Below are 25,792 nucleotides of genomic sequence, written 5' to 3'. Positions count from 1 at the left end.
GAAAAACAAGATTGCGACGAATTAAAAAGGAAAAATTACGTCTTTCAATTCATTGAGTCACATTCCAAATTCAGTTTTCGTTTATTTTTGAATGGCAATGTTCCATACATATCATAAATGAGTTTTTTAGTTTATAACCGGTAACGATAGTTTAATTTAACTGAGGTAGTTCATTTTAACGTTATTTGAAATTTATATTTAAGTATGTATATGTACAACAAATAAGGGTATAAGTGATGACTACAAAAGTTTCATCAAACAAGCCAAACTTTTATTAGTCTCGAAATACACCCGAGTACATTTTCACGTAAATATTTCACATTTGAAAAACTTATTTCGACATCGATCGTTTCTAAATCACTTGCCAGGAGAAGAAGCGATAAGAAACAAAAGTCTTAGAAAAATTTCATTATTTTTCTTGTATTAGAAGGAAGATTTCCGGGAATTTGAAGTACTAGCAAAATAAAATTAGTAAAAATTTTAAAGGTGCTTTTTATGTACACTTCTTTTTCAAGTATACCCTACAGTCGATATACCAGCTTTATGTTATTCCTTCTTTCCCGTTTTCAAATATTATCTGGATTAAGTTTCGTTTTGAAATAAGAAAAAATATACATATTTGATGTGGTTAGAACATTAACGACAGAATTATACATTTGCTAAATAGTTTTAATAAATTCGACTTAATTTTTTCTAAATGGTTTAGCTAAGATAATAAAAAGCTCTTTTATACACTTATTTTAAGCTTCAAAAAAATTTAAGCTTTTAGTTAAGAAATCCAAAGAAGTAGGAAGAAATTTCAAGTAAATGCAAAAGATCATTTAGCTTAAAAAAGCTTAAACATTATATTTTGAGAAAATATATTAATTATTTTCTTAAAAATTGTTAAAAATTCAAAAAACAGTCGTATAGTAATAGTGTTGTTACCGATTCTAACGTGGACTAAAAGTTTATCAATTATTATATCTAACAGATTGGATGATATCTTACTTTACGTTTCTCTTACAAGCAGAAGTTCATTTCTCCATTTAAAATTCGGCATCTTATGTTTAGTATTATCACAATACCTCCCTTATCGTATGCAATTCGGACAGTAAAAAAAAACCTTCGAAGTGTTTCTTTTTTTATGATAATTCATGCAAGAGTTAATGTTCTTCGAAAAGGAAAGGCAACGATTTCAAAGAAGAAAAAGTCTCATTCCAACAATGGATCAGTGACTCTATTGACTTATTGCCCAAAAAACTAAACTATGTATATATACGAAAACCCAAAACAAAAATTCATACCGAATGAAATCGATGAGCTCTACAAACTAATCTACCTTCATTCAAGAAAAGAAATAATTTTCTCGTTTCACTTTTTTTTTTCGTATAGTTGCAATTCTCTTCTAGAACAGATGAGAGATATTTAAGCCTGTTTTTTTTTGTATTTTGGGTACACAAATATACTTTTTTCAATGTACTATAATCAAACTTTAGAAAATGCAACAGACTTAATGCAAATGTTATGGATAAAAAATTCTTGTGTGTATGTATATGTTAAGTATTGTTGTAACAAAGAATATATAATAAAACTGAAAACGAGAACTAAATTCCACTTGAGAGTAAGATTTTCACAGACGATAGTGTAGGAAAATGTTAATGAGCAATTTTAGATGGTGCGAGAAGATTTTTATTTAGAAAATACAAAGTTTTGTTTCAGGTGCAGTTTACTGAATATTTATTACGTTAGACAAGACGACCTAAGAAAATTAATATGGCAAATGCAGAGATTTGCGGTTGCTTTACGACTTGTTAAATTTCACAAAAAAAAAATAATAAAATATAATAATAACACACGAACGTTTTGATAAAAATTAAGTTACAAAAACCTAAAAAGTGGGTTAAAAAATAAATGTTTGTTAATCAGTTTTAAAATCGGAAGTTTGGGGACTTATAAACTTCATTAATCTTAATATTTCTTCCTTTCCGTTTTTAATTTTATAAGTTAAAAAAACGTGATTGTAAGGAATTAAATTCTTATTTTTTTCACCATCAAATTGCTGCATTCATATATAGATTATAAAAATAGTTTATGTTATTGATGCAGACGTCTGTGCATTTTTAATATAAATTACTTTTATAAATTCAAAAACTTATAATTTCTATTAAATATTTGAAGTATCATATAAAATAAATAGTTTTTGATTGGATATATTTAATGCAATTTATTTATGTTTTTAATATTTTTTTGGTCTTTTGGATATAGAATTACGAGTATAAAGTCATAAGACTGCAAAATACTTCTAAGCGATTCCCAATGATTATACTCGTAGGTCATACATATAAGACGCTTGAATTGTGAAAAAATGTTTTAAAGATAATGGGTGAGCCATTTTAATTATATCAACTGCATTGGATGTATTGGACATACATTAATATAATTTTTAAACAGAGTAAACGAAAAATGATTATTAAAACACGAATTATTCTCAAAGTACATTTGGTGATGTAAAAGGGAAAATTAATCAGAGAAACAATGCAATGTTTGGTCAGCTAGTTAAAATTTAAAAAATTAAAATTTATTATAGATTTTGAAATAACATTTCGGCATATCAATGTGATTTGTTTTTTTCAAAGTTACTAATTTTGGTCAAAAACTTAAACTTTTTCTCGCGGAAATATAAGTTAGTTTTTCACGTTAGAGTTCTTCAAAAATAATACATTTTCTGAAAATCTCGTGATCCCTTTACGTTTATATAAGGGAGTAACTGATTTTATTTTAGTAAGAAATTTATGAGTCTAAGTCTATTTATGAGTCTATTATAAGAGTCTAAAAGAAATCTTAACGGTTTGTTATTAAACTAGGACATGTTTATCTATAGTAATATGCATCCATATTTATTACGATCTATACCTGATTGACAAAACGAGAAAATTATGCAAAAAATTGGGCCATTGTGCCAGGTATATCAACAATTAGCTAATCTATTCTAGGATATTTTATTGTATAAAGCTATTTTAGTTTAGAATAAAGTTAATTAAAATGTAATTTTTGGAAATTATATATTATATATTATATACATATTATATATTATATATTGTATATTATATACATATTATATATTATATATTATATATTATATATTATATATTATATACATATTATATATTATATATTAAATATTATATATTATATATTATATATTATATATTATATAAAGAAATGTTGAGATATCAAACAAAAATTATGGGTGTATGCGAAGAAAGATGGCCTGGAAGCGGTGAAATAGTCACGGGGAATGGTACTCAGGTGATATATTCGGGGAACAACCAGTGGGGTAGTAATGGAGTTTCAATAATGTTAGATAAGACCATTAGAAAATCATTAATAAATTGGAAACAAGTATCTGACAGAATTATAACGGCTAGACTACGCTCCACGTTAAGAAGAATATCAATAGTCCAATGTTATGTCCCTACTGATGACTTCTACCCCCAAATAAATCATGTATTAGACCAGATTTCCCCGATCTGAAATAATTATATTAATGGGCGACTTTAATACGAACGTGGGTACAAAAGACGTTACGTCCTAGAAAGGTGTTGGATCCATTTGGCTATTTCATTTGTAGAGTACGATCTGGCTATTGGTGGGAGTCACCAAATGGACAAACTAATCAGCAACAAATGGCGACATTCTCTGCTGGACGTAAGAAAACGTAGGAATGCTGACATCCACAGTGATCACGTACCTCTTACTGGTAATATAAGGTTAAGAACATCTGCAATCCGTAATAGATTTGACAGGACAATGTCAAAAATAAATATGGCAAGGTTGGTGTCTAAAAGTACAAAGAATGAATTTGTATCCGGAATTCAGAATGCAGCAACCGAAAATAATATCCAGGAAATAACTACGAACAGGTGAAGAAATACTTGGTTTGGTAGAACCAAGCCGAAAAGAGTGGATATCAGATGAAACGTGGTCGAGAATACTACAGAGAAGGAATATTAAAGAAAGACTGCTCACTAAACAATCTGAAAAAATGAAACAAAAATACAAAAACTCGCGAAAAAAGTTAAAAGGTCTGCCAGACGAGATAAGCGTAAATTCTACATCAATATAGCCCACAATGCAGAAACAGCTGCGCGCCGAAACAATATGCACGACCTACACAAAGATATCCAGAAATTAATAAATAAAAACATTAACAACAACCAGCCCGTCAGAAATAATAATGGCATTCTACTTACCTCCACTTAAGATCAGATGCAGAGGTGGAAAGAATACTTTGAAGCAACAGGGAGTGGTAGAATAAGTAATAACGAATCCACAGAAGTAGAAACAGAAACATAATTCCCCGCCCAAAACAATCATATCGGTCAGGGCCCTTCAACACATAGAGCAATTATGTAGGCCATTGAGAAACTTAAACGTAATAAGGTCGAAGGGGAGGGTGGTGTTGTAGCCGAGTTACTAAAAATTTACATTAACATTGCTGCTCACAAATTGCAACCCATCACGGAACAAATCTGGCATAACGAGACCATACCACAATCTCGAAATAAATGCATAATAATAAAACTACCTGGAACAATCAATTGAGTGGAACGCGCCGCAATACATCATATTGTTGATTTCGAAACAGCTTCGACGCAATACAACGCGAATACATATGGAGAGTATTTAGAAAAAAAGGTGTTGCAGGGAAAATTATATATGTAATAAAGGCACTATACAACGGAGATGAGATAAGAGTTCTACATAATGGTGCATCAACATAAGTACCGGCGTTAAGCAAGCAAGATTTTCCACTTTCCCGGTGCTCTTCAATATAGTTCTAGACGACATAATGAAGGAAGTCACGAACACGTCTAGAGGTTTAAGGTGGTTATTAACAAGTCGCCTTGAAGATCTGAATTACGCGGATGACATTGCCCTGCTTTCTCATAAATGCGAAGACATGCAAGCGAAACTGTACCTCCTACAGGACAAAGCAAGAGTTAAGTCCCTAAGAATAAATAGCCGAAACACGAGTCATTTCAGAATAAACAACGCGTCAATAGAAAATGTAACAAAATTCAATTACCTCGTAGTATGATCACTACAGAAGGAGGAACAGATGATATTGTAAATAAAATTGAGGCTGTTCGGGATTTGTGTAAAGCCAATACCTCTGTATGGAAGTGAAACCTGCCACCCGAATCAGGCTTGTAGTAACGGTGTCCAGGTATTCGTAAGTAAATGCCTAAGAAAAATATGCAGGATCTTAAGATTCCACATTAGTAATTCTTCTGGCCAAGAAGAATTACTAATGTGGAACTTAGGGAGCTTGCGGGTGAAAAGCCCATAGCAGTACAGATAAGGAAAATAAAGTGGCGGTGGTTGGAGCACGAGCTAAGCAAGCCACAAAGTACAATTGCACGTCAAGTATTAGAATGGAACCCCCAAGGAAAACGTAAAGTAGGAAGGCTTGAAAAAATTACTTGACGCGGAACAGTACATAAAGAAATAACTGAAAGTGGCGAAACATAGGCACAAATAAAGGAATTGGCAAGCAATAGAGTGCGATGGAGAGGTTATGCGAAAGCTCTATGCTCCCCAAGGGATTGAGTATAGGAGGAGAAAAATATATATATATTTTATTATTATAAAATATATTAGTATATATAACTCTGATTAGCGCCGATTCTGATTAATTAATAAATTACATTGTATATATACCGCCGCGGAAATCGTCATTTGATCTTACCATTTACTATTGCAGTTGTATAGTATCAATTGTAGCAATCGTTACGAAAAACACTTTCTTTTGTCTGTGACTACACCGTGACTACATAAATGGATATTGACGTAATTGGATTTTCTGCATCTCAGTAACTTTAAAAGAGATTATGAACTAATGTTTTATCTACTAGTTTTTCTAAAGAGAAGCGTTTGCGTAAATTTTTCGGTCTGTTTCGAGCTATTTAGCAACATAATCACTCTTTGATTTTCAAAAAGAGCATATTCTTCATAGCTTTCTATAGAAAATGTATGAGACTAACAAAAAAATTTTCGCACAAACCCTGTTATTCCCGCATGGGGTGCTTCCATATAGTCAGAACACATTTCTGCCGCAAATTGACTATTTTTAATAGAAAAATTTGCACCGCCCAGTGCTTTTAGCCAAAGATATAATGTCATTTACGCGTCTGCAGAACATAGCAATATTTTGGAAATCATATTAAACAACTTCACGATCATACACACATTTTATTATCTTTGTTATTATTTGGATGCAAAATTATTGGATTTGATGATGGAACATGGCGTATTGCAAATTTAAAGTAATTCCTTTAAATACATTCAATTCTTTTACGAAGAATTTCGCAAGATTGGGGCCAAACTTGTGACACATATTAAAAGTATGGGCTTACGGATTTTAAAAAATACAAATTGCTGCGATTTGCGAAACCTATAAATTGGAGAAACTCCTAAAAAGAAATCACAAGCTTCTGTGACGAAAGATTTTTAATATTATTTTATAAATAATGAGTTTTTCAATATAATTATAATAATAAAATAAATTTTAAATGTTATGAATAAAATATTTTGGTTAAGTATTTTATTTATCATATAAGGTGCTTTAAAAGGTGAAAACCTAGCGATACATATACATATGTATGTATATTAAAAAATATTAAATATAAACTTTTTCTTTACTTTTACATATTCCCGTACATTTTAAAACAAGGAATTCAACAATATTTACATTTAAAAAAAAATTTAGTTTGTTTTTTTTGTCAAAAAAGACTCGTCTCATTTTTTGAATTTCGCATTTGTTCAAGTTAACGAACATTTACTAACATTAATTTTTAATAAAATGCATCAAATTGCGAATAGCTTTTACTCAATTAGGAGTTTTAAAAATTATTTTGTTTTCTACTTACGGATGTCATAAAAGGATAAAAAAATAATTTAAAACAGGTGAATATGTAGTGTTAATTAAATTCATCTGGTTATTTATAATGTAATATTTTCATTGAAGCAGGCATGAAATATCAAAAACTGGATAAACTCCCCATCACATGCATCAGTAAATTCAAATTGTGTTCCTTTTGTAATTTTGCATTGCGTTATGTGTGTGTGTGTACTTCATTTTACTTTCATCTGCCCTATTGCAAATAGAAGGGCATGTAAACGAATTACAAAATGTTAAATATTAGTCTATTTATCAACAGGTGAAATTTTACATTTGTACAAGCTTCTATAATTTTTTTAGTAATATTAAGTACGTATGTATGTATTTCATTGAAAGCAATAATCAAAAAAGAAATAGAAAAAAAACACAAATTTGATAAATTCAGAAACCAACTAATACATCCGAACATTTACAATTAAAAGAAATATTGAACATTAATTTTCTTCAAAAAATTTTTTCAATTTTATTTCAATTAGTATGCCCTGCTTGAATTGAAATTATAATTAATTTTGTTCAAGCTAACACCCGAAATACGAATTAAAAGTAAAGTTCCGTACATTCGAACTGTACCTTTTTATTTCAAAAATACCCATATGTTGTTCGTTTGTACTAACATGTAAATATGATACATCTGAAGACATAAATCTACGATGTGTGCACGATATAAAAAATATATGTTTTTATGTATGCAAATATGTAGAGTTCTTACGCCTCAAGTCGCTGGAATGTTCAAAAAGAAAAACTTTGACCAATAAAAATAAGTGAAAAAGCTAATTTTATGTACTTATATACGTATTTCCACTTTGTGATATTTCATTACATTTTTACGTTTGGTAATAATAAATTTAAAATATAAATTTCCATTAGGTATTAGACCAAGAAATACCAAAAGAGAATTTATTAAAAAACTGACGTTTTTTAATTTAATGCTAATTAATTAAAAAAAAATATCATATCTCCGAACATTTTATTTTTTTAATAATAAAAGTTAATACTTAAGTTTATCCTGTGCTTTTGGCAAGAATAAACTATTATGTACGTACACAATATTTTACGAACATATGTATGTACATACTCAAATGTAAAGGAACCAAAGTGCAATATCAAATAACTACATTAATAAAAATTAATGTAGTTATTTGATAAATTTGATGTAGTTATTTGACAATTAATTGAATTAATAAATTTTAAAGAGAAATAAAATTTTGGTGAAAGAAGATCTAAATTGCGTTTGTACTCAGTAATTTCGTATTATTTATTTTTTCTCACATATTAATATTAACTTGTAATTTATTCATAAAATTCACCAAATAAAAAATGTAATAAATACTATTTAGGCACAAATGAAAGAAATTTGTAAGGTAAAACAAAAGCAAATATGCAATTGAAATAGTTGAGAATTTGTGTTAAAACTGTGAATGTATTGTTATAGTAAAATGACATTTCTGAATCATTCTTTTGAAAAAAATTATGAATTTAGCCTATTTACACTTCGAATTTTTTATGAAAGAAATTTAAGAACTGTAAGGAACGAAACGAAGGCCCTACGCGAATTACTAAGTGAGAACACTGTAGCCAATGAAGTTTTTTTTTGGTAGGCACAAAGAATATACTTTGGCTGCCTTCTTGGATGTTGAACACGCCTTTCATAAGAGTGGAGGCTATCGTAAGAGCTATATGGTATAGTCATGCTTACCATAAGGATAATATTCGCTGAGCGGGGCTCTCGCCGTATCTATTTCCCTTGCCTTGGAAGGTCGGAGTTTCCCTTGCCTAGAATGGTGGAGACGAGCTACCCTTAATGAATTTTGCGGGCTACTTGAGCGTGACTACAAGCAGTAAGCTGCTGTGGAAGGAAAATATAGATAAGAAAAAATTAATTAATATATATGTATATTAAATATTACTGGTTGTATGGGTATATAGTTAGACCTATTTTGACGTACTCCATACGTTGATATGGTACCAAGCGACGCTATGGAACTGGAGGAGGTGCAGCGAATGACATGGGGAGGATGACTGGTGGTTATCGCGACTGTGAAGAGTAACTATCATTACTTCAGTACTCGTCACTGGTTCCTCATACCTTAAATCAAGAATACTCGTTACTCAACACTCTTCTTTGTCAAAATTCGGGAATACGTTTATTAAATCATATCTGTCCGACTTCTGGTTCGCAAGATACAAAGCTTCATTACGCAGCCTAAAACAAGTGACAAGTATTCATAAATACCACGTTGTAACTGCATTCACACGTCCCTAGTGCCTTGAGGCTGCAAGCGATAGTTATACTGAGGATTAGGCATTATACATACTGGCTTTGTGGTATCATATATTGAATGGGAGGTTGATTACGGGATTGTAATTTCACAAGGGGAAGATTGGAGTACTAAAGGGCTCAGCGCACATTAGGGATTGTCTACAATCCCTAATGTGCGCTGAGACATACGGTCTATCTACAAAGGTGGTCCTGGGATTGTGGAAGATATGGGGGCGAGAGTCTCTCATCCAGGCGGAGATTTTAGCGATTCAGGGTGGCAGAATTTGCCGTATGCAGACCGGAGAGAGGGTGCGATCTGGCTTTGTGGATAGTAGGTTGGCGATCGGAACACTCGCGTCCTGCAAGAAGGCACTCAGGTACTTTGTGAAATGAGCAGGGTAACAGTGTGCTGGGCTCTTGTCACAGCGAGGAACGGGGAAATGAGATGAAAAATTGCTTTGCATGTGCTGAAGCGTGCGGTGTTACTAATCTAGTGAATGGGTCGGCGCGTCACAGCTAAGGGAGTGCCTTGACATCATAAATAGGGATCCTAGCAAAGCTAGCAGAAGCTCACATATGCAGAGTGGTCAGAACAGTGTGGCCTAGTAGAGACGAGAAGAGGACGAGGGCGTTGCTGGGATATAATAGGGCTGATCTTATCATACTGGTGGAGATGCTGATGGAACATTGCGTTTCAGCGAGCGCTACAACAGATCTATGTGGTAGATGAACATGTTCTTTGTGCCTGTCTGCCTTTGATGTGGAAGAGAAGAACTTTTTTTACAATGACCTGGAGGACCAGTAGGGGGAGTCTTTGAAATCCGTCGAGGAGGTTGACTGATTCCGGTAGATGGTTTTTGGTATTGTATGAGGTAGAGGTTGTGTGGTGTTAATTCGGGGGGTTGCCGCTGGGCCTTCTTGTTGGCCTAGTGCGGGTGGCTATTCGGCGGTCCCCTCCCTTACTACTTCTACTACTATCAAACAAAATTAATTAAAACCTAAAAATTTTTATATTAAAATAAAATTTGGAGTTTTTGAAACATGCAAATTTCAACTCGTTTTTTAAATTTTTCAAATTTATTATAAATTAAAATTTCAACTCATAATTTTAATTATGTACATATGTACATACAATATTAAATATAATTTCTAGTTTTTTCCGCATCTTTTTTTTGAACCGCATTTTCAGGGTATCTGCGAGAATTATAATAAAAGATGATATTACACTGAATAAAAAATTTTTTGTTCTAGAATAAACGAAATAAAATAAATTTAATAGAAATTTTATAAATTAGTATTAGTGTCAGTCGCTGTGTCTAGCTGTGTTTACAATACAATTTTTGTATGAATGGGTTGCTTACGTTTTGATCTCTTTTTGATAAGGAGAATGATAAACATGTCGAAATGAAAAAGTTTTTGTGAAAACGCAGCCAATGCTGGTTGAATTCACATTTGCAGTCCTTAACAACTCCTGTTTCAAATTCATTTGTACCTGAACAAAAAAAATTATGCCAATAACAATAGATGGCTAAATGTTTAGGTAAAGTAATCAATATCAAATTCTTTGCAACTTCACTTACAACTACCCGCAATTTTTTTATGTATTTATTATTTACATATTTATGTAAACAAAATATTTTATATAAAGTTCGTTGTAACGTAACAGTGACTTTTTATAACTCTAAAGGAAATCCAAAAATCAGAGAAACAAACGGGAAGAGAACATCATTCAACAATATCTTTTATCATGAGTGCTACCAATAGTTAAAATTTCAAATTCTTAATATAATTTGACAAATGAAAACAGTGTTACCTTCTTAGAAAATTTTTTAATATCGTAGAAAAATGCTTATTATTGTGAATGTAAAATTTTTATGTCATTAAATGTCAGCTTGTATTTTCTTTAAAAATTTTTTTTGTGATATATCGATTTTCTGTAAAAAAATAATATTTTATCAAAGTTATTATAAAACTAGTGTATAATTTTTAAAGAAATTTTTCTAGCATACTTCAATGTCTTTATTTCGAAAACCAAAAAAAACTATTCAACGTCGTGTTTTTGCAACGTTAGGAGATCATGAGGATTCTGACGATGAAAGAGTAGATGCTGAAGAAGATTCAATGACACAAACAAAAGTAAATGATAGCAAAAAAGATAAAATTAAAGAAAGACTTAAAACAAAAAATAGGGATTTGGAGCCTAAAACAAAATCGTTGCTTAGTTTTGCTGATGATGGTAAGATATAATAAATATGGTCGCAGAAGCTGATTAAAATATACACATATGTATGTATGTACGTGTATTTGAACTTTTTTTTCCGAAATATGTTTTAATATAAACAATAATAATAACAATTTCCCCAAAGTAAGAAAACGAAATATGTATATAAATGTTTTCCTTCAAAATTTTAAAAACTAATATTTTAATTCTTATGTCGTTAAAACTTAAGGCAAAGCATATTTTTCGATTTACATACCTACATACATATATTGTTATAAAAAAAAATATTTTTCAGCAGAAGATGATGGAGAAGTATTTCAAGTGAAAAAATCAGCTCATAGTAAAAAAGTTATGAGAATGTTGGATAAAGAACGGCGGAAGAAAAAATGTAAATCTGACAATGTTAATATTTCCAATATTAATGGAAATAATAATTTTAATGGTATTGAAAAGAACGTTAGTGATACAACACGGACTTCATCTTTATCGGCATCTTCTAAATCTATTGAATCCAAATATAATACCAACTCCTCAGATAATGTTCAGACCGAAATTCGAACAGACGACTTTGTGGTAAGGTTATTATTATCAATTTTTATGAAATATAAAATAGAAGTTTGTACAAACATATTTTACTTATTTTATAATAATATACAAAAAAAATTTTTAGTACCTAGATATACATACTTATTGTTTGTACAATCTTTAATCTCACAAATTTTTATATTAAAAAAATCGAATATCTATTGCCATCAATTATTATACAAGCAATTTTGCGTATCATGCCGAATAGCTTGTGTTTGTATTGCTTTGTTTAAAAATAAAAAAAATTGAAAACTACAAAGTGTAGTGTATATCAGCTTAAAAAGCAGTGCAAATTAAAAAAACATTTCTCTGAGTTTTTCAGAAAATTTAAAAATTCAATTTAATATATAATTATAATTGAAAGTTAAGAAACTAACTTAAAATTATAAAAGGGCGTTTTTTTATCCCAATTTTTTCGTCAGATGAGAAAAGAGCACAATATACTCGTAGAATACAATTTTAAAGTGGATATGAGTATTTTTTGTCATGAAAAACTCGCTTTTTTCGGAAATGTAAATGAGTAATGATTATACGCAGAAGATCTTACAGTCACTTCGTTTTTAAAGGCTTATCAAATATTTGAGAACTTGATAAATTGAGAAAAAATGAAAATAGTTTAAAACCTAAGCTTAATTTAATCTTTTTTCTTAGTTTCATTAGTAGGTAGTTTGGAACAGTAGATTTAAAACTGTCCAACATCAATTATTAAATAATTTATAAAAGATTAATCAATAAATAATTTATAAAATTTTCAAAACTTGAAAAAAATAAACAGCGTCCATATATGAACATGTATTTTTGTTAAAAAAAAATGTATTTTCTGCAAAATAAATTTAAATGACATGAAGGAAAAAGTAAAAAAATTAGCAACGCGGATTCTTGCAATATACATATTGTATCTATATACTTCATGTACTTCATTTGTTGCACATCAAATTATAATTTTTATTTCGTTCTTTATTTTATGTATCATTTATCTTACTTAAATTTTAAAAATATTTTTTATTTCGATTATTAAAAAATAAAATCGCTGGTAAAATAAATATTTTCATTTTTGTTGTATAGCTCGTTGTGAAAAAATCTGAGCCCGAAATATTAAATGGCAGAGCAGCAATTTGTGCTGGAAGGGACGACATTTCTTCAGATGGTGAAGAATCCACAAATACGGAATTGGCATTACCCAAACACCGTTTCACAAAACCAAATAACCTTAAATCTTATTTAGAAAGCGGATCCATTCCTGATGCGGCTATGATTCATGCAGCTAGAAAAGAAAGACAAAAAGCTAGAGAACAAGGTACATTTTCTCAAAATCCATATTTTGTTATTATTTTTGTTAATATTCAAACGATTTATTGAAGTTATTAGCAAAATACATTTTTACTAATGTTACTAATTTTAGGCGACTATATTCCGTTAGAGGAAGCTAAGGAACCATCAAAAATAGGCAGCAGATTGGCTCATGATGAAGCTGAAGATGGTTCAGATGAAGAGGAAAGAGTGGATATGAATGCTATAACTGGTGTGAAGGAACGCGAAGAAAGACGCGAAAAATTCTATTCTGTTCAAAATGATTGTATGTATAAGTGTTAAGTAAATAATATAAGAGAACAAAATTTCATACAAAAAAATGAGGTAATGAATATACATATATTGCCTGCCTAGATTACGAGACTCATATGGTGTGTTTCAAAACATGGTGACATGAAGAAGATATTTGTATTTTCTTGAATCGAACTGCACCAAAAAGTATTTTTTTTTGGTGTTATAGACAGAACCTTACAATTTTAGGCAGTCGATACGAACGAAAAGATTTTTAACATTCTTTAATGCGTCAGTTTTTTGTACATTAAGTTTTAGAGTAACTGTATATGAGTTTAGTGAGGGATAGCATTATTGTCCTTTTGTATTTTGTACTAAACAAATAAGATAGTATATTTAATTATAATATGTACATACAAATTTAAATTAGAAATTTAAAATTAAAAAATAAAATATATAAGTATTTGGAATTACTAACAGCAAAATAAACATGGAATAATTTATTTCCTACTTTAAGATTCTGAAGGAGACTCTGATCACGAGTTGAATGAATGGGAAAATCAACAGATTCGAAAGGGGGTTACAGGAGCTCAACTTGTGTCAGCTGTAAATCAAGAAAATTTATTATTTCGGTTTTCTATTAAAAGTGGCAGTAATATTGAAGATGATCAACCGCAATCGACGGGAACTCTTTTAGAACAAGCTTATGCAAACAATATGTTTGAAAAACCAAGACAACTATTAATAAAAACTCAAAAAAATGAAAGTAAAGCATCTGGGCCGAGGACTCCTAAGGAAATAAATGATTGCTTTAAAAATAGGTAAGTGCAAAATCATTTTTTTAAATTTTTCACGTCTTCTTTAAAATTAATAAAGTTTCCATTGTGATTACATCGTCTTGTTTTATAATACGCTATAAAACAAAAATAAATCGCCAAATACATTGATGGTTGGTTATATATTTTTATTTTTTAGGTGAGTTTAGGTAACGTGGTTAGGTAACTCTCAGTTTTGCTGCTGAGTGATAAATTTAAGTTTCGCTCTGAATTTGGCAGGTTTCCCAGCGAGAAATGGAAAAATAAATTATCAAATATTTTCATTTTATCTTGAATAAATTTAGAACACCAAATTTAATAAATTAAGTTAGCCGTCGGCAAAGTGCGGTCCATTCAACTTCAAATGAGATCTATCATTCTGCTTACAACAAAATACATATATATACATATGTATAATTATGTATGTATGTACATACATATTTGTTTGCGACTATTAAAATTTTTTAAAAAAGTTTTAAGATGCACATATAAAATTTTATGCACCTACATAGTGTATAACTGCTGCAGATAATAGATATAGGTGCATAAAGTTCCATACAAATTTATTATTTGTCAAAACAAAACAATCAATAAAGTCAGTTAAAAATGTCATTTCTTCTTGCAAGTCGCCGGAAACCAGAAAAAAAACCCTTTTCATGTGGATAATCGATTTCTCTTAGCTAAATCTGCTCCTTTTAGAAATTTGTTCTTACAAGTACCAAACAACTGTCAGTTTTAAATATTTAAAAGCAAAAAAAATAACGTAAATGAGTAGGTTAATTAAGATTATAAAATTTGTTTCTTTATATGTATGTACATAGATTAAAGGAAATTAAAGAGTTGCACATAAAGCATAATGGTGAAGTAGATCAAATAGTACTACATTTAAGGGAAGCCAAAATAGAAGCAATTGATTACGCACAAAAGGCACCAACTTCTGCTGCTAAATACAGATTTTATCAAGAATTACGGTGTTATGTATCAGACTTAATCGAATGTTTAGACGAAAAGCTTCCTGAAATAAACGACATTGAGAAAAGAATTTTCAATTTGTGGTCTAAACGTGCAACATACTTGATTGAAAGGCGAAGGCAAGATGTTCGAGATCAAGCGAAAGAAGTTGCTGATGCCTCAAGTAAGCTATTGGCTTATTAGATTTCAGTTCTTAATTTAATTCTTATTTTAATGTTTTACTTTATAGAAGGTATTTCTCAAACATTAAAAAAAGGACCAGAGGAAGAGGAAAGACAACGACGAGCTGCTGAGCGCGAAGGTAGGAGAACTAGAAGAAGATGTGAAAGGGAGCGAAATGAGGTTTCATCAACACATTTAGACGGAATGTCGAGCGATGATGAAATGCACGACCAAGATATATCTCAATACCACACCAATTTAGGTATTATAAGCTTAGATATTTTATTTTACACACTAACAATTTTTTTATTTTTTAAGATCAACTTTCATTAGAAGCTGGGTTAATTTTCAACGATGTGAATGAAGATTTTTGTCAAATAGAAAATATTTTGTCAAAATTTGAAATATGGCGTCAGACTGATATTGAATCTTATAAAGATTCATTTGTTAGCTTATGTCTTCCGAAAGTGTGTAATTTTGTGTTCCCGTTGCTTCATTATTTATTTAAGTATTAATTAATATTTTCAACTCAGATTGTAGGTTCCATAATTCGCCTTAAATTAACTTGTTGGAATCCTTTAGATGAAAAAAGCCAAGAAATTGATAAAACAGATTGGTATATAACTTGCATGCAATTTGCTGCAACTAAAAATGAAAGTTTGGAAAGCTTGAAAAATGATCCAGATGTTAAATTTGTTCCAACACTCGTAGAAAAAATTGTTATTCCAAAGTTAACTGGTATTAATTTATTACTCTTATTTTTCACATCAATTATTTTGACGAAGCTTTTATATTTTCTTTTTTTCTTGACTATAGAGCTCGTTGCACATTGTTGGGATCCATTGTCAACTACACAAACCTTAAGATTAATAGGGCAAATAAGAAAATTAGGTCGCGAATACCCGTTACAGGAACAATCAAAGTTTTTGAAAACATTGTTCATAACTATTTTAGACAAGCTGAAGGATTGTTTAGAAAATGATGTTTTCATTCCAATTTTTCCAAAACAGTATTTAAATTTGAAAACTATTAAAAGTTTATATCAATGTAATTTATAATTTTTTTACAGAATGCAAGAAGCCAAAACATCATTTTTTCAAAGACAATTCTGCAGTGGATTAAAATTATTCAGAAATATTTTAAGTTGGCAAGGTATCATAGCAGACTACCAAATTCGGGAATTAGCAATAACGTTCTTGCTGAACAGATATTTATTATCAGCAATGAGGGTTAGTATTTATCTTTGAATATAAAAATTATAGCATAAAATTTAAATTAAATTATGGGGTAATATCGAAATATTTTCTTTTTTAGTTTTGCAATAATAATGATTCTGTATCGAAAGCATTAGTAATCGTTAACACTTTACCGACAGCATGGTTGCAACCTGATTCAGAAACCATTAGGAATTTAAACTTATTAATTGCGTTTATAAATTCAATCTACGAACAACTTGATAAAAAAAATCCTTTACATTTGTAAACATTAAAATTATGAGTTATTTTATTTTGTACTTACCTGTTTTTTTCTCATTTTAGGCAAACATACGAAAAGACAAAGCAGATCTTGCAAAAACTACACAGTTATTAGATTTAGATGTTTAATTACCGAATTTGTAAATAGTATATGCCCTTAATTAAGTTACATTAGTTGAATAATTTCTGAAAAATTTTAATAAAATCAATAAATTACTAAATCGTTTCTATTCTGAGATCATACACTTGTGTATATAATTCATTTTCTTTTCCCGTTAATTACTGTTCTATTCCCTATGTATTAAAAAAAAACAAACCTGCGATTTCTGAATTGCTGAATTGTGGCTGAATACATGGTTAAATATAGTCACAAGCTTTACACCTAACTAGTTTATCGATTTCAGTCTTAGATGAGTTTCAGAATTTGAATTCGTAAAACAAGATTGAGAAATTTAAAAAAAAAGTCCAATTACAAGTAGAGCATAATGTTATATTCACATTAATATTGCCAGTAGCATTTTTTTCAAAAAATATATTGTACTCTCCAAGTAAACCTGCGATTTCTGAATTGCTGAATTGTGGCTGAATACATGGTTAAATATAGTCACAAGCTTTACACCTCACTAGTTCATCGATTTCAGTCTTAGATGAGTTTCAGAATTTGAATTCGTAAAACAATATTGAGAAATTTAAAAAAAAAGTCCAATTACAAGTAGAGCATAATGTTATATTCACATTAATATTGCCAGTAGCATTTTTTTCAAAAAATATATTGTACTCTCCAAGTAAAAAAAAAATGATTCCATAATTGTTCATTGAAAATTCATAATTTATAAAAATAAAAAACGAATGAATGTAAATCGAAAAAAATGCATTGAACAGGGCATTTTAGGGGTAAACAAAAAGGTCGAAAAAAAACGTCAAAAACTGAGGCCGATTGTACATTGTTTCAAAAAACTTAAGCCGATATTAGTCTTACTTATCTTGCCACATGCTGTATCAAAATAACCACATCGACGGTACGTTATTAATATTTTTATATTTATTACGATAAAAACATGATGAATGAATGTAGTTTTTATAAATACTGTTTGTGGAAAAATAATGTAAATGACTCAATTCTCATCAAATTTACTGTCAGATTTTTTATAGAGAAAATAACGGCAATCAAATTTTTGTGGTAATTTTGAGCAGAGATCAACTGCAAAAAAATCCAAAAAAAAAATCATTAAAAATTAGATAACTAATTTTTGAAGTTATTAGACTTTGTCACAGACTTTATGTTAGATTTTTTCGTATATTATGTAAACCGCATTTCAAAAATAATGAAAGTGGTTTATATCGTTCCAAAATCGCACGCTTGAAATTGAAATCTGATTATCACACGGCAATTTTATTCGCATATATTTAAAATTTCCTTACTGCTTAATTATACGACATAAATTTAAAAGTTATTCGAGTTTAACGAAAGTTGTATTTGTGAACCTTGTTTGAATCAGATTTTGACTGACGGAAAATATATAAAAATAAAAGTTTCTATCAGATTTTTTGATAGTAAAATGACAATTTTTTGTGGTAAATAGCTTACAATCGCGATCAGCTGACTTTTATTATGATTATAATTCATAAAGTTTGAGCGCCATCAATAATTTCTGCCTGATATGCTATTACACATTATCGTAGATTAAATCACAGATTTGGTCGCATATGTAAACAGAAGAAATCAATTTTTTTTTGCAACCGTGCGCCGCATACCGCGTCCAATTTATGTTACCATTTAATAGACAAGTAGCAAGTTGGGTTTTTTTCATAAATAGTAAATTTAAAGGGGTTTATTAAAATAATTTCGTAAGCTTCTTAGTGTAAAAGTATGGTTTAATTCACAAACTTAAAAATTACGTACCCACAAAATCATGAGCTCGGATTGGTATAAATTATGATAAAAAATTTACACTTTCAAACTTTTAAAATTTGTATTTGTATATATTATAAACAGGGTGTGTTTGAATAGAGACTTTGTGTTTCAAAAACATTACTTGCAAAGCAATCCAACTTTAGAACATCCTTTAAAGCAAATTCAAGTGGCTGTGAGTATACTTTTGTACTTTACTTGTAAATTATAAAATCTTGTTTGCTCAAAACAAAAGTTTTTATACTTAGGTAATTGAAAGTAAAGGCACTAGAGGAAAATTCAGTAGTGGTTTATCCTCTTCAAGTAGCAGAACTTCTTCCACTATATCTTTAATTGATCCTCTGGGTTTAAATGCTCTTGACGGAATCGATCCACTTTCTCAGTTCGCACAGGAATCGGCAACTGATCCATTATCCCAGATTGTTGCGGAATATGTAGGATAAATGCTTTTCAAGGTATAAGATAATTTAATGAAACTTGACTTTTTAGGAAAAATTTTCAAAAAAATCAAAAAATAAAGATATGCTCGAAGCAAATAAAGAATATTTGTCATGGAACAATAAACGTTTAGGTATTTTAAACAAATTTACAACATCCGAGAAATTGTCGATAACAACAAGTTTTCTTTCCGGTGGAGAAATGAGTAAAAAGTTTATTATTCAAAATAAATAGTTTTAATATATAGTAATTAAATTTCAGTAAAAACACAAACAACAGTATCCGATAAAGTCAAATATCGACTAGAACAACTAGATGATTTTGATGAGTCCTCTGTTCGACATATGATGGATCTAACCCAGCAGGAGTATATAACTCGTATAGAACAGCTTAATCAAGAACTAGTTCAATCATGGAATGGGGACCAGCGAGTTAAAGCTTTGAAAATAGCCATTCAATGCTCTAAAATGTTATCAGATACTTCAGTTCTTCAATTTTATCCAAGCCAGTTTGTTTTGATTACAGATATTTTGGATATATTTGGAAAATTAGTTTATGAACGTTTAAGGACTAAAGCAGATCATGTTGAGTAAGTGATTTTTTGGTAAATAAACAATAATTTTATCGCGTCTTATAAATTTAGACCAGGTCGAAAAAGTGCAATCTCGTTACCCGAAAAATTTACTCCAGAAATGGTTCCTGATAGTGCAAAAGAAACTTGTCAGAATTGGTTTTTTAAAATTGCGTCAATCAGAGAGCTTCTTCCCAGGCTGTATGTTGAAATGGCAATTTTGAAATGTTACAGTTTTTTAACCCAAAGGTAGAAAAAAAATCAATGTTGTATGAGAATAAAACAGCTGTGAAATAGGTACTAATTTTGCAAAATGAAACTAGGTATAATGTGTGCACATACTTAATATTTGCTTTTTAAACTAATAGACATAAATCTTTAAATTACTTTAAGTATAAGTTTAAAAACTCAATAGTATTTTTTGTAAAGTATTATTGAAGCTAGAAAATGTTAGAAAATATTTAAATTTTCATTCACGTGTAAGTAAATATGCACATATGTATATTTAAATATTTTCTGCAAAGTTCCTATACTTTTTTGCTGGAAATATTTAAAAGGATATAGTTTATATGTAAGAGGTCCGGAATGAAAAGAGTTTTAACTATCAAATAGAATTCTGCTTTTACTAACAACCAAAACAATACTAACAAAGTAATAAAGTCGAAATATATTGAATTTATTCGAAGAAACAATGAGGATCAAGTAAAAAATTCTGTCCCAATGCTTTTATATTCTCATACAGATGTCGCCATTTATTTTTATAAAAACTATGTGTAATAATTGTAGCGAGTTCAACTCTGCACTGCTTCGTTTGACAAAAATGATAAGAGGAATTGGAGACCCTCTAATTGCTACGTATGCCCGATGTTATCTTGTAAGAGTTGGATTAAATGTTTCTAATGACAAGGAATATATTAAAGAAAATTTGCAAGACTTTCTAGCAGTTTATGGCACTGTACAGTTTTTCATTAATTTTAAGCTAAAATATAAAAACAAGTTTATTCCAGATATTCAACGGATCAATTAGATCGGAAATTAATAGACAACGAATAGATATATCCAGTTATTTAGCACTTTATGGACCAGCATTGAACTGGATATTGCAAGGATTTGCATATTGCTCGACAGACGCCAATGCTGACGAAATATTAAATACATGCAAAGATAAAAAAAATAAGTAAATTAGCAAATGTTTCATAAATTTTAATTCTAAAATTCTTTTTTTAATGCAAGTGGCCCACTATTATATGCAATACTATCATCTTTTAAACCAGAGTTCATTGCAAACCGAGCTTTAGATTTAGTAAAAATTTTATCAAATTGCAACACTGAAGGAATTTCGAAGGGGCAACTTCTTAGGAATCTTGGTGTAAGTTTGAATCGTTGTCCACCGCCTCAAGAACAACGACATGTTGTATACATAGCAGCATTAAATATGATTAGTACGTTTACTAATCCAGCAGAGTATGTATCGTGTATTGAAATGTGGGCTCAATATGTTGCAGAGCATTTTACTGTAAGTTATATTATGTATTATATATATATTTCACTTTATTTTAATAAAATTAATTTTTTAGTTACAAGAGGTAAATACTCTACTTGAGGATATTCATGTTAGGCTAAGTCAAAACAAAATTTATGAAAACTATTACGGGCAGTTGCAATCTATAATGGACAAGATTGTAAGGTATTCTACGGATTTTGAAGGATTACTAACGTGTGTCAGTATTATTAAATTTTAATGTAAACATAATTACATTACCTTTTACATGTAGGATAGCTTTTTACTGGTACTAGATCTTTTCCAAAAAGATTCTATTAAATTGGAAGTTTGCAAAAATATAATAGTCACCTACAAAAACAATTTTGAAGGAACCACTTCTGATCCTGTAGTAACTAATGCACTAATGTATTTGTGTAAAGTTTTGAATGATTCAGTAAAGTAAGATATTGCTTTTGCGATATTTGATATTTGTATTAAGATAATTTATAGAAAACATTTTTTAGTGCTTTAACTGTGGACGACGAGCGTAGACTCATAGGTAATCTGATCAGCAACTTCATTAAAAAGGTTGACTATGGAAAGGATTTCGAACAACAATTAACTTTTTACGTTGAGGCAAGGGCCGCATTCCCAAATTTAGATGCAGTATTTACTACATTAGTACTGTGTGTTAATAAACTTGCTATTGAAACTAGTAAAATTGTAAATGGTCATCACACTCGCAAAACAGCTGCCTTTGTGAAAGCTTGCGCAGCTTACTGTTTCATCACAATTCCAAGTATTATATCAGTAGCTACACAAATGGATTTATACTTACTAAGTGGACAAGTTGCTCTAATGAATTTGTGTTTGGGGCAAGGTATAAATTTATTTAAATTTCTTAATCTGTAAATATAATCATAACAAAAATTTCATAACTAGCTGACGCCTGCTTTGAGACTGCTTTAAATTTGGTTGCTGAGCTACCACGAACAACTGAAATAGAAGGCAAGCTAAAGAGTACTGAAAGTTATTTGGTGTCGTATTTGTGTAACATGCTTTCAACTTTGGTAGTTGTTCCAGTAAGTTATATCTTACCACAAAAATTTTTAAAAACTTAAGTATGAAGAGTGTTCGGGAATTGATGTTGTCCTAGAAGCGAAACGATACGCAGGATCCAGATAAATTATTTTTCTTGAGAACGATTTTGGGCTCACGCTCAATAACTCAGGAGCAATATTAATATTCCTTTTTTTTGGTTTGTCTAGGTCAGTCATACTACTTTGCTTCGGACATCATTAATTCTCGTACGCCGTGTAGGTATATATGTGTCTAAATTTGCAAAATTTAGGATAGTCCAGATCAAGAAGTGCTTTATCTTGTAAGGCTTCTATTAGACGTTTTAAAAAAATACCCTTTTGATTTACATAGTTCTGGACCAACGTTAGTTTACTTGCATTCTCTTGATATGTTATTCGTCGAAAGTTTGGATATATTCCCTTATCACATTCCAAATGGTAACTATAATTTAAAACTAAGCAAAAACTGTTAGCACATAATATGTATATGTATGGTAAGTTTGATTTAATATGATTCTATATAACTTTAAGTTGTTTCGAATGATGAGTTATATGGATCTGATCCAAAGTTTATTGCTGAAGTTAATATATTATGCTCACAAATTGTTGATCAAATATTAGTTCAACTTAAGTCAATGGGGGATGCAAATCAGCTACGTCAGCAAGCTAATTTAGCTTTGGAGCTTTTTTCCAGGGTATTAAGATATTCTGATCTTATGAGAGATAAAACATTTATGCTAGCAATTAATTTGTGGAATTTGGCATTGAAATACGAGCAAGCTGACTCTAAAACTTTGGTAACTTTTTCTTTTGTTTGCATAGTATTTAACTTTTAATAACGATTGATAAATATTAGGCAAAACTTCTGAAAATGACTGAAGACTACAAAACGAAATTTTATGGTAACCCGCTGTATATGAGGCGAATTGAGGAGCTGATATCTCGTATGAAATTGAAATTATAAATGAAACTTAATCAAAATAAAATACGTATAGGTATATGTATGTAAATGAATAAAAAAATTTCTATTATTTACTTTACATTTACTAACTTACATTGTTGGTGTCTACTAAAAGGCAAATTTATTGTGAGTTTGACTTAATCGGTAATGCAATTTAAATTTCTAAATATGTATTGAAGTTTTATTACACTTGAAAAAATACCTAGTCTGTTAAATGTTGAGAGTTCAGTTCTGATTCAGGTATTAAGTTAAGTTAAATCTATAAAATTCTTACGATTTTTTATAAGGGTTCAAAAATATTTGAAAATAAAAATCAAAGTAATGAGAACGATATTGCAATCGTGTAACTTTAGAGAATCGAAGCAGGGTAGAATTTTTGTTTAAAAGCCAAAGCACATTGATTTTTAGTATATCTTAAGAAAGTAAGGCTTTCCAATTTTTTTAATTTGCTCTTATTTTTTTACTACTTTCACATAAAATACAAAAAAACATAAGTATGTATGAGTTTACAAATATAAGTATATATTGCATATTAATCATCAAATGAAGCAATTTAAAAGAGTAATTTAATTAATAAAACTAAAAAACCATTCATAAATCTTTTAACTAAAAAACCTACGTAATTACTTAAATGTCTTAAGATTTTCATTTGTTTTTTGATATTTGTAAGAATGCTTAACGATTTTTTCAAGATAACTATCGCAGTGGTACTATTGTACACCATCTAAATTTTAATTTTTGAATTTCTTTTTCTGTGTCGGAAACAAATTATATACACATAAAAAATTGGTTTCAAAGGAAGTAATTCATTACTACGATTTCTTATTGCACAAAGAAAAGTTAATTAAATAGGTACATAAGAATTAAAAACTTATTTTTGAAAGATAAACTACATAACACTTTTATATACATTATTTCTAATAAAACCAATGAAATTGGTATTTATTTACATGAATTCAACAAGAAATTTTAATATTATTATAATACTCAGAAATTTTCTGCAAAAATGAACAATGTTTAGTTTTATACGAGAAATTTGCCATATTATTTATGTATATTTATATATGCACATTATTTTAATATTATTATAGTTTAGAACACTCAATTATATTATTTATGCGCGAATTTGTTTTTTTTTACTTAATCTTTACGATAATTTCTATGGATTTCTGGAACGATGTTATATACATATTGAAGGATTTCATTTATTACGGGCTCTTTGCGTTGTTCAATCGCCTGATTCATTTCAGCTAATTTAAGTTTTGTGTCAGCATCAATTTTTGCTGCAACTCCTTCCCTGGATCCCATGTGCTAAAAAATTTACATTTGAAAAATGGAAGATTAGAATGATCATTTACATCACATGATTAGCAAAAATAATTGTATAAAACATCTTAAATAAATGAATTATACAAATAAATTTAAAAACGAGTCTAGTGAATTTAAAAAACAAAAACTTTAAAAGAATAGAGATCAAATTTTTAAATACCTTTGCCTCAAATTCCTTGAATTGCCTTTCCCTTTCTTGGCGATATTTTTCTATTTCTTCAGTAGCTTCATCTTTGGCTTGCTTTAGACGCCTTGCTTTCCCTAAAAGTTAACAAATAGGTATTAGAAATTTTTATGGACGATCATGTGACCTAATAATTTTCATTTTAAAATGTATCCGTGATTTACTTTTTCTAGCTTCCGCAACTTTCTCAGCAGCCTTTTTTTCTGCTGCTAAAAGCTGCTGGATTCCTTGAGTTTGACTAGTCATTATTTAACAATATTTTTTTATTTCCAAATGTTTTTTTTAGATTAAAAATTAGTTATTTTATACTACAAACCACTTGCTACCTGCCTTGTCAAAGGAATAAATCGATAAAGGTTGTCATATGATAGGAAAAAAAATCATTAGGGTTGTACAATATTTCGACATTCGAAATGTCATTATAACTTCAGCTATTACATAATAGAGGCGTGGTAGCTTAGTGTCACAAAATCCATCTTCAGCTTTTCTACAAAAACTAAACAGGTGTTCAATTCTAATACTTGTTTTATCAGATAACATCAATAAAGAAAATTCGAATTTATTTTTCTGAAATTAAACAAGAAGAGTCGGAAATTTGTTTAACAGTATTCAATGAAGTTTTGTTCGAAAAAAAGAAAAAAATGTTTCTTTTTATTGAAAACGTTTCTTATTATTGAAAATTGAAAGTTTTTATTTATTAATTTCTGAATTTGATTAGATTCAACCTTGTCAAAACAGATCAGATGAAAAAAATTGTATGTAATTTTAAGAACGAGCATGATGAAACATAATCTATCATTTAATTTTTTCGTCAAATTTCAAGGTGTCAAAATAGTATATGGGCTTTGTATGAAATT

At 29.5% G+C, this 25,792-nt stretch overlaps 3 protein-coding genes across 5 annotated transcripts; 2 read left to right on the top strand and 1 right to left on the bottom strand.

Moving 5' to 3' along the window:
• Positions 1-11,098: 11,098 nt before the first annotated feature.
• LOC129616173 (PAX3- and PAX7-binding protein 1) lies at positions 11,099-17,221 on the top strand. Of its 3 annotated transcripts, none has more exons than XM_055531657.1 (13): positions 11,099-11,442; positions 11,726-12,000; positions 13,078-13,309; positions 13,415-13,588; positions 14,072-14,375; positions 15,191-15,504; positions 15,571-15,765; positions 15,822-15,970; positions 16,037-16,241; positions 16,320-16,512; positions 16,573-16,732; positions 16,818-16,981; positions 17,042-17,221. In XM_055531657.1, the coding sequence occupies exons 1-13, from the start codon at positions 11,220-11,222 to the stop codon at positions 17,091-17,093; spliced, it is 2,640 nt and encodes an 879-aa protein (XP_055387632.1). In that variant the 5' UTR covers positions 11,099-11,219; the 3' UTR covers positions 17,094-17,221. The 3 variants fall into 3 exon arrangements, with proteins under 3 accessions (XP_055387632.1, XP_055387629.1, XP_055387633.1); XM_055531654.1 differs by having other exon boundaries at positions 11,723-12,000; XM_055531658.1 differs by having other exon boundaries at positions 11,306-11,571; positions 11,723-12,000.
• Positions 17,222-18,627: 1,406 nt separating this feature from the next.
• Positions 18,628-23,604, top strand: LOC129616252 (VPS35 endosomal protein sorting factor-like). The gene is made up of 16 exons (XM_055531806.1): positions 18,628-18,905; positions 18,975-19,065; positions 19,139-19,324; positions 19,380-19,533; positions 19,590-19,917; positions 19,972-20,148; positions 20,686-20,854; positions 20,907-21,076; positions 21,133-21,415; positions 21,477-21,620; positions 21,675-21,841; positions 21,907-22,262; positions 22,325-22,464; positions 22,734-22,899; positions 22,993-23,258; positions 23,318-23,604. Exons 1-16 carry the CDS (start codon positions 18,892-18,894, stop codon positions 23,423-23,425), a joined length of 2,919 nt encoding a protein of 972 aa, XP_055387781.1. The 5' UTR covers positions 18,628-18,891; the 3' UTR covers positions 23,426-23,604.
• A 219-nt stretch (positions 23,605-23,823) lies between these two features.
• Positions 23,824-25,285, bottom strand: LOC129616253 (V-type proton ATPase subunit G). Its single transcript, XM_055531808.1, has 3 exons — positions 25,100-25,285; positions 24,912-25,012; positions 23,824-24,733 (listed from the first exon to the last, which is right to left on the bottom strand). Exons 1-3 carry the CDS (start codon positions 25,179-25,181, stop codon positions 24,563-24,565), a joined length of 354 nt encoding a protein of 117 aa, XP_055387783.1. The 5' UTR covers positions 25,182-25,285; the 3' UTR covers positions 23,824-24,562.
• Positions 25,286-25,792: the final 507 nt, after the last annotated feature.

This window comes from Condylostylus longicornis, unplaced genomic scaffold (assembly GCF_029603195.1).
Source record: "Condylostylus longicornis isolate FDR11 unplaced genomic scaffold, ASM2960319v2 ptg000163l, whole genome shotgun sequence".
Classification (NCBI taxonomy): domain Eukaryota; kingdom Metazoa; phylum Arthropoda; class Insecta; order Diptera; family Dolichopodidae; genus Condylostylus; species Condylostylus longicornis.
The sequence above is the reverse complement of the archived record's forward strand: the minus strand, read 5'-3'. Positions and strand labels throughout refer to the sequence as shown.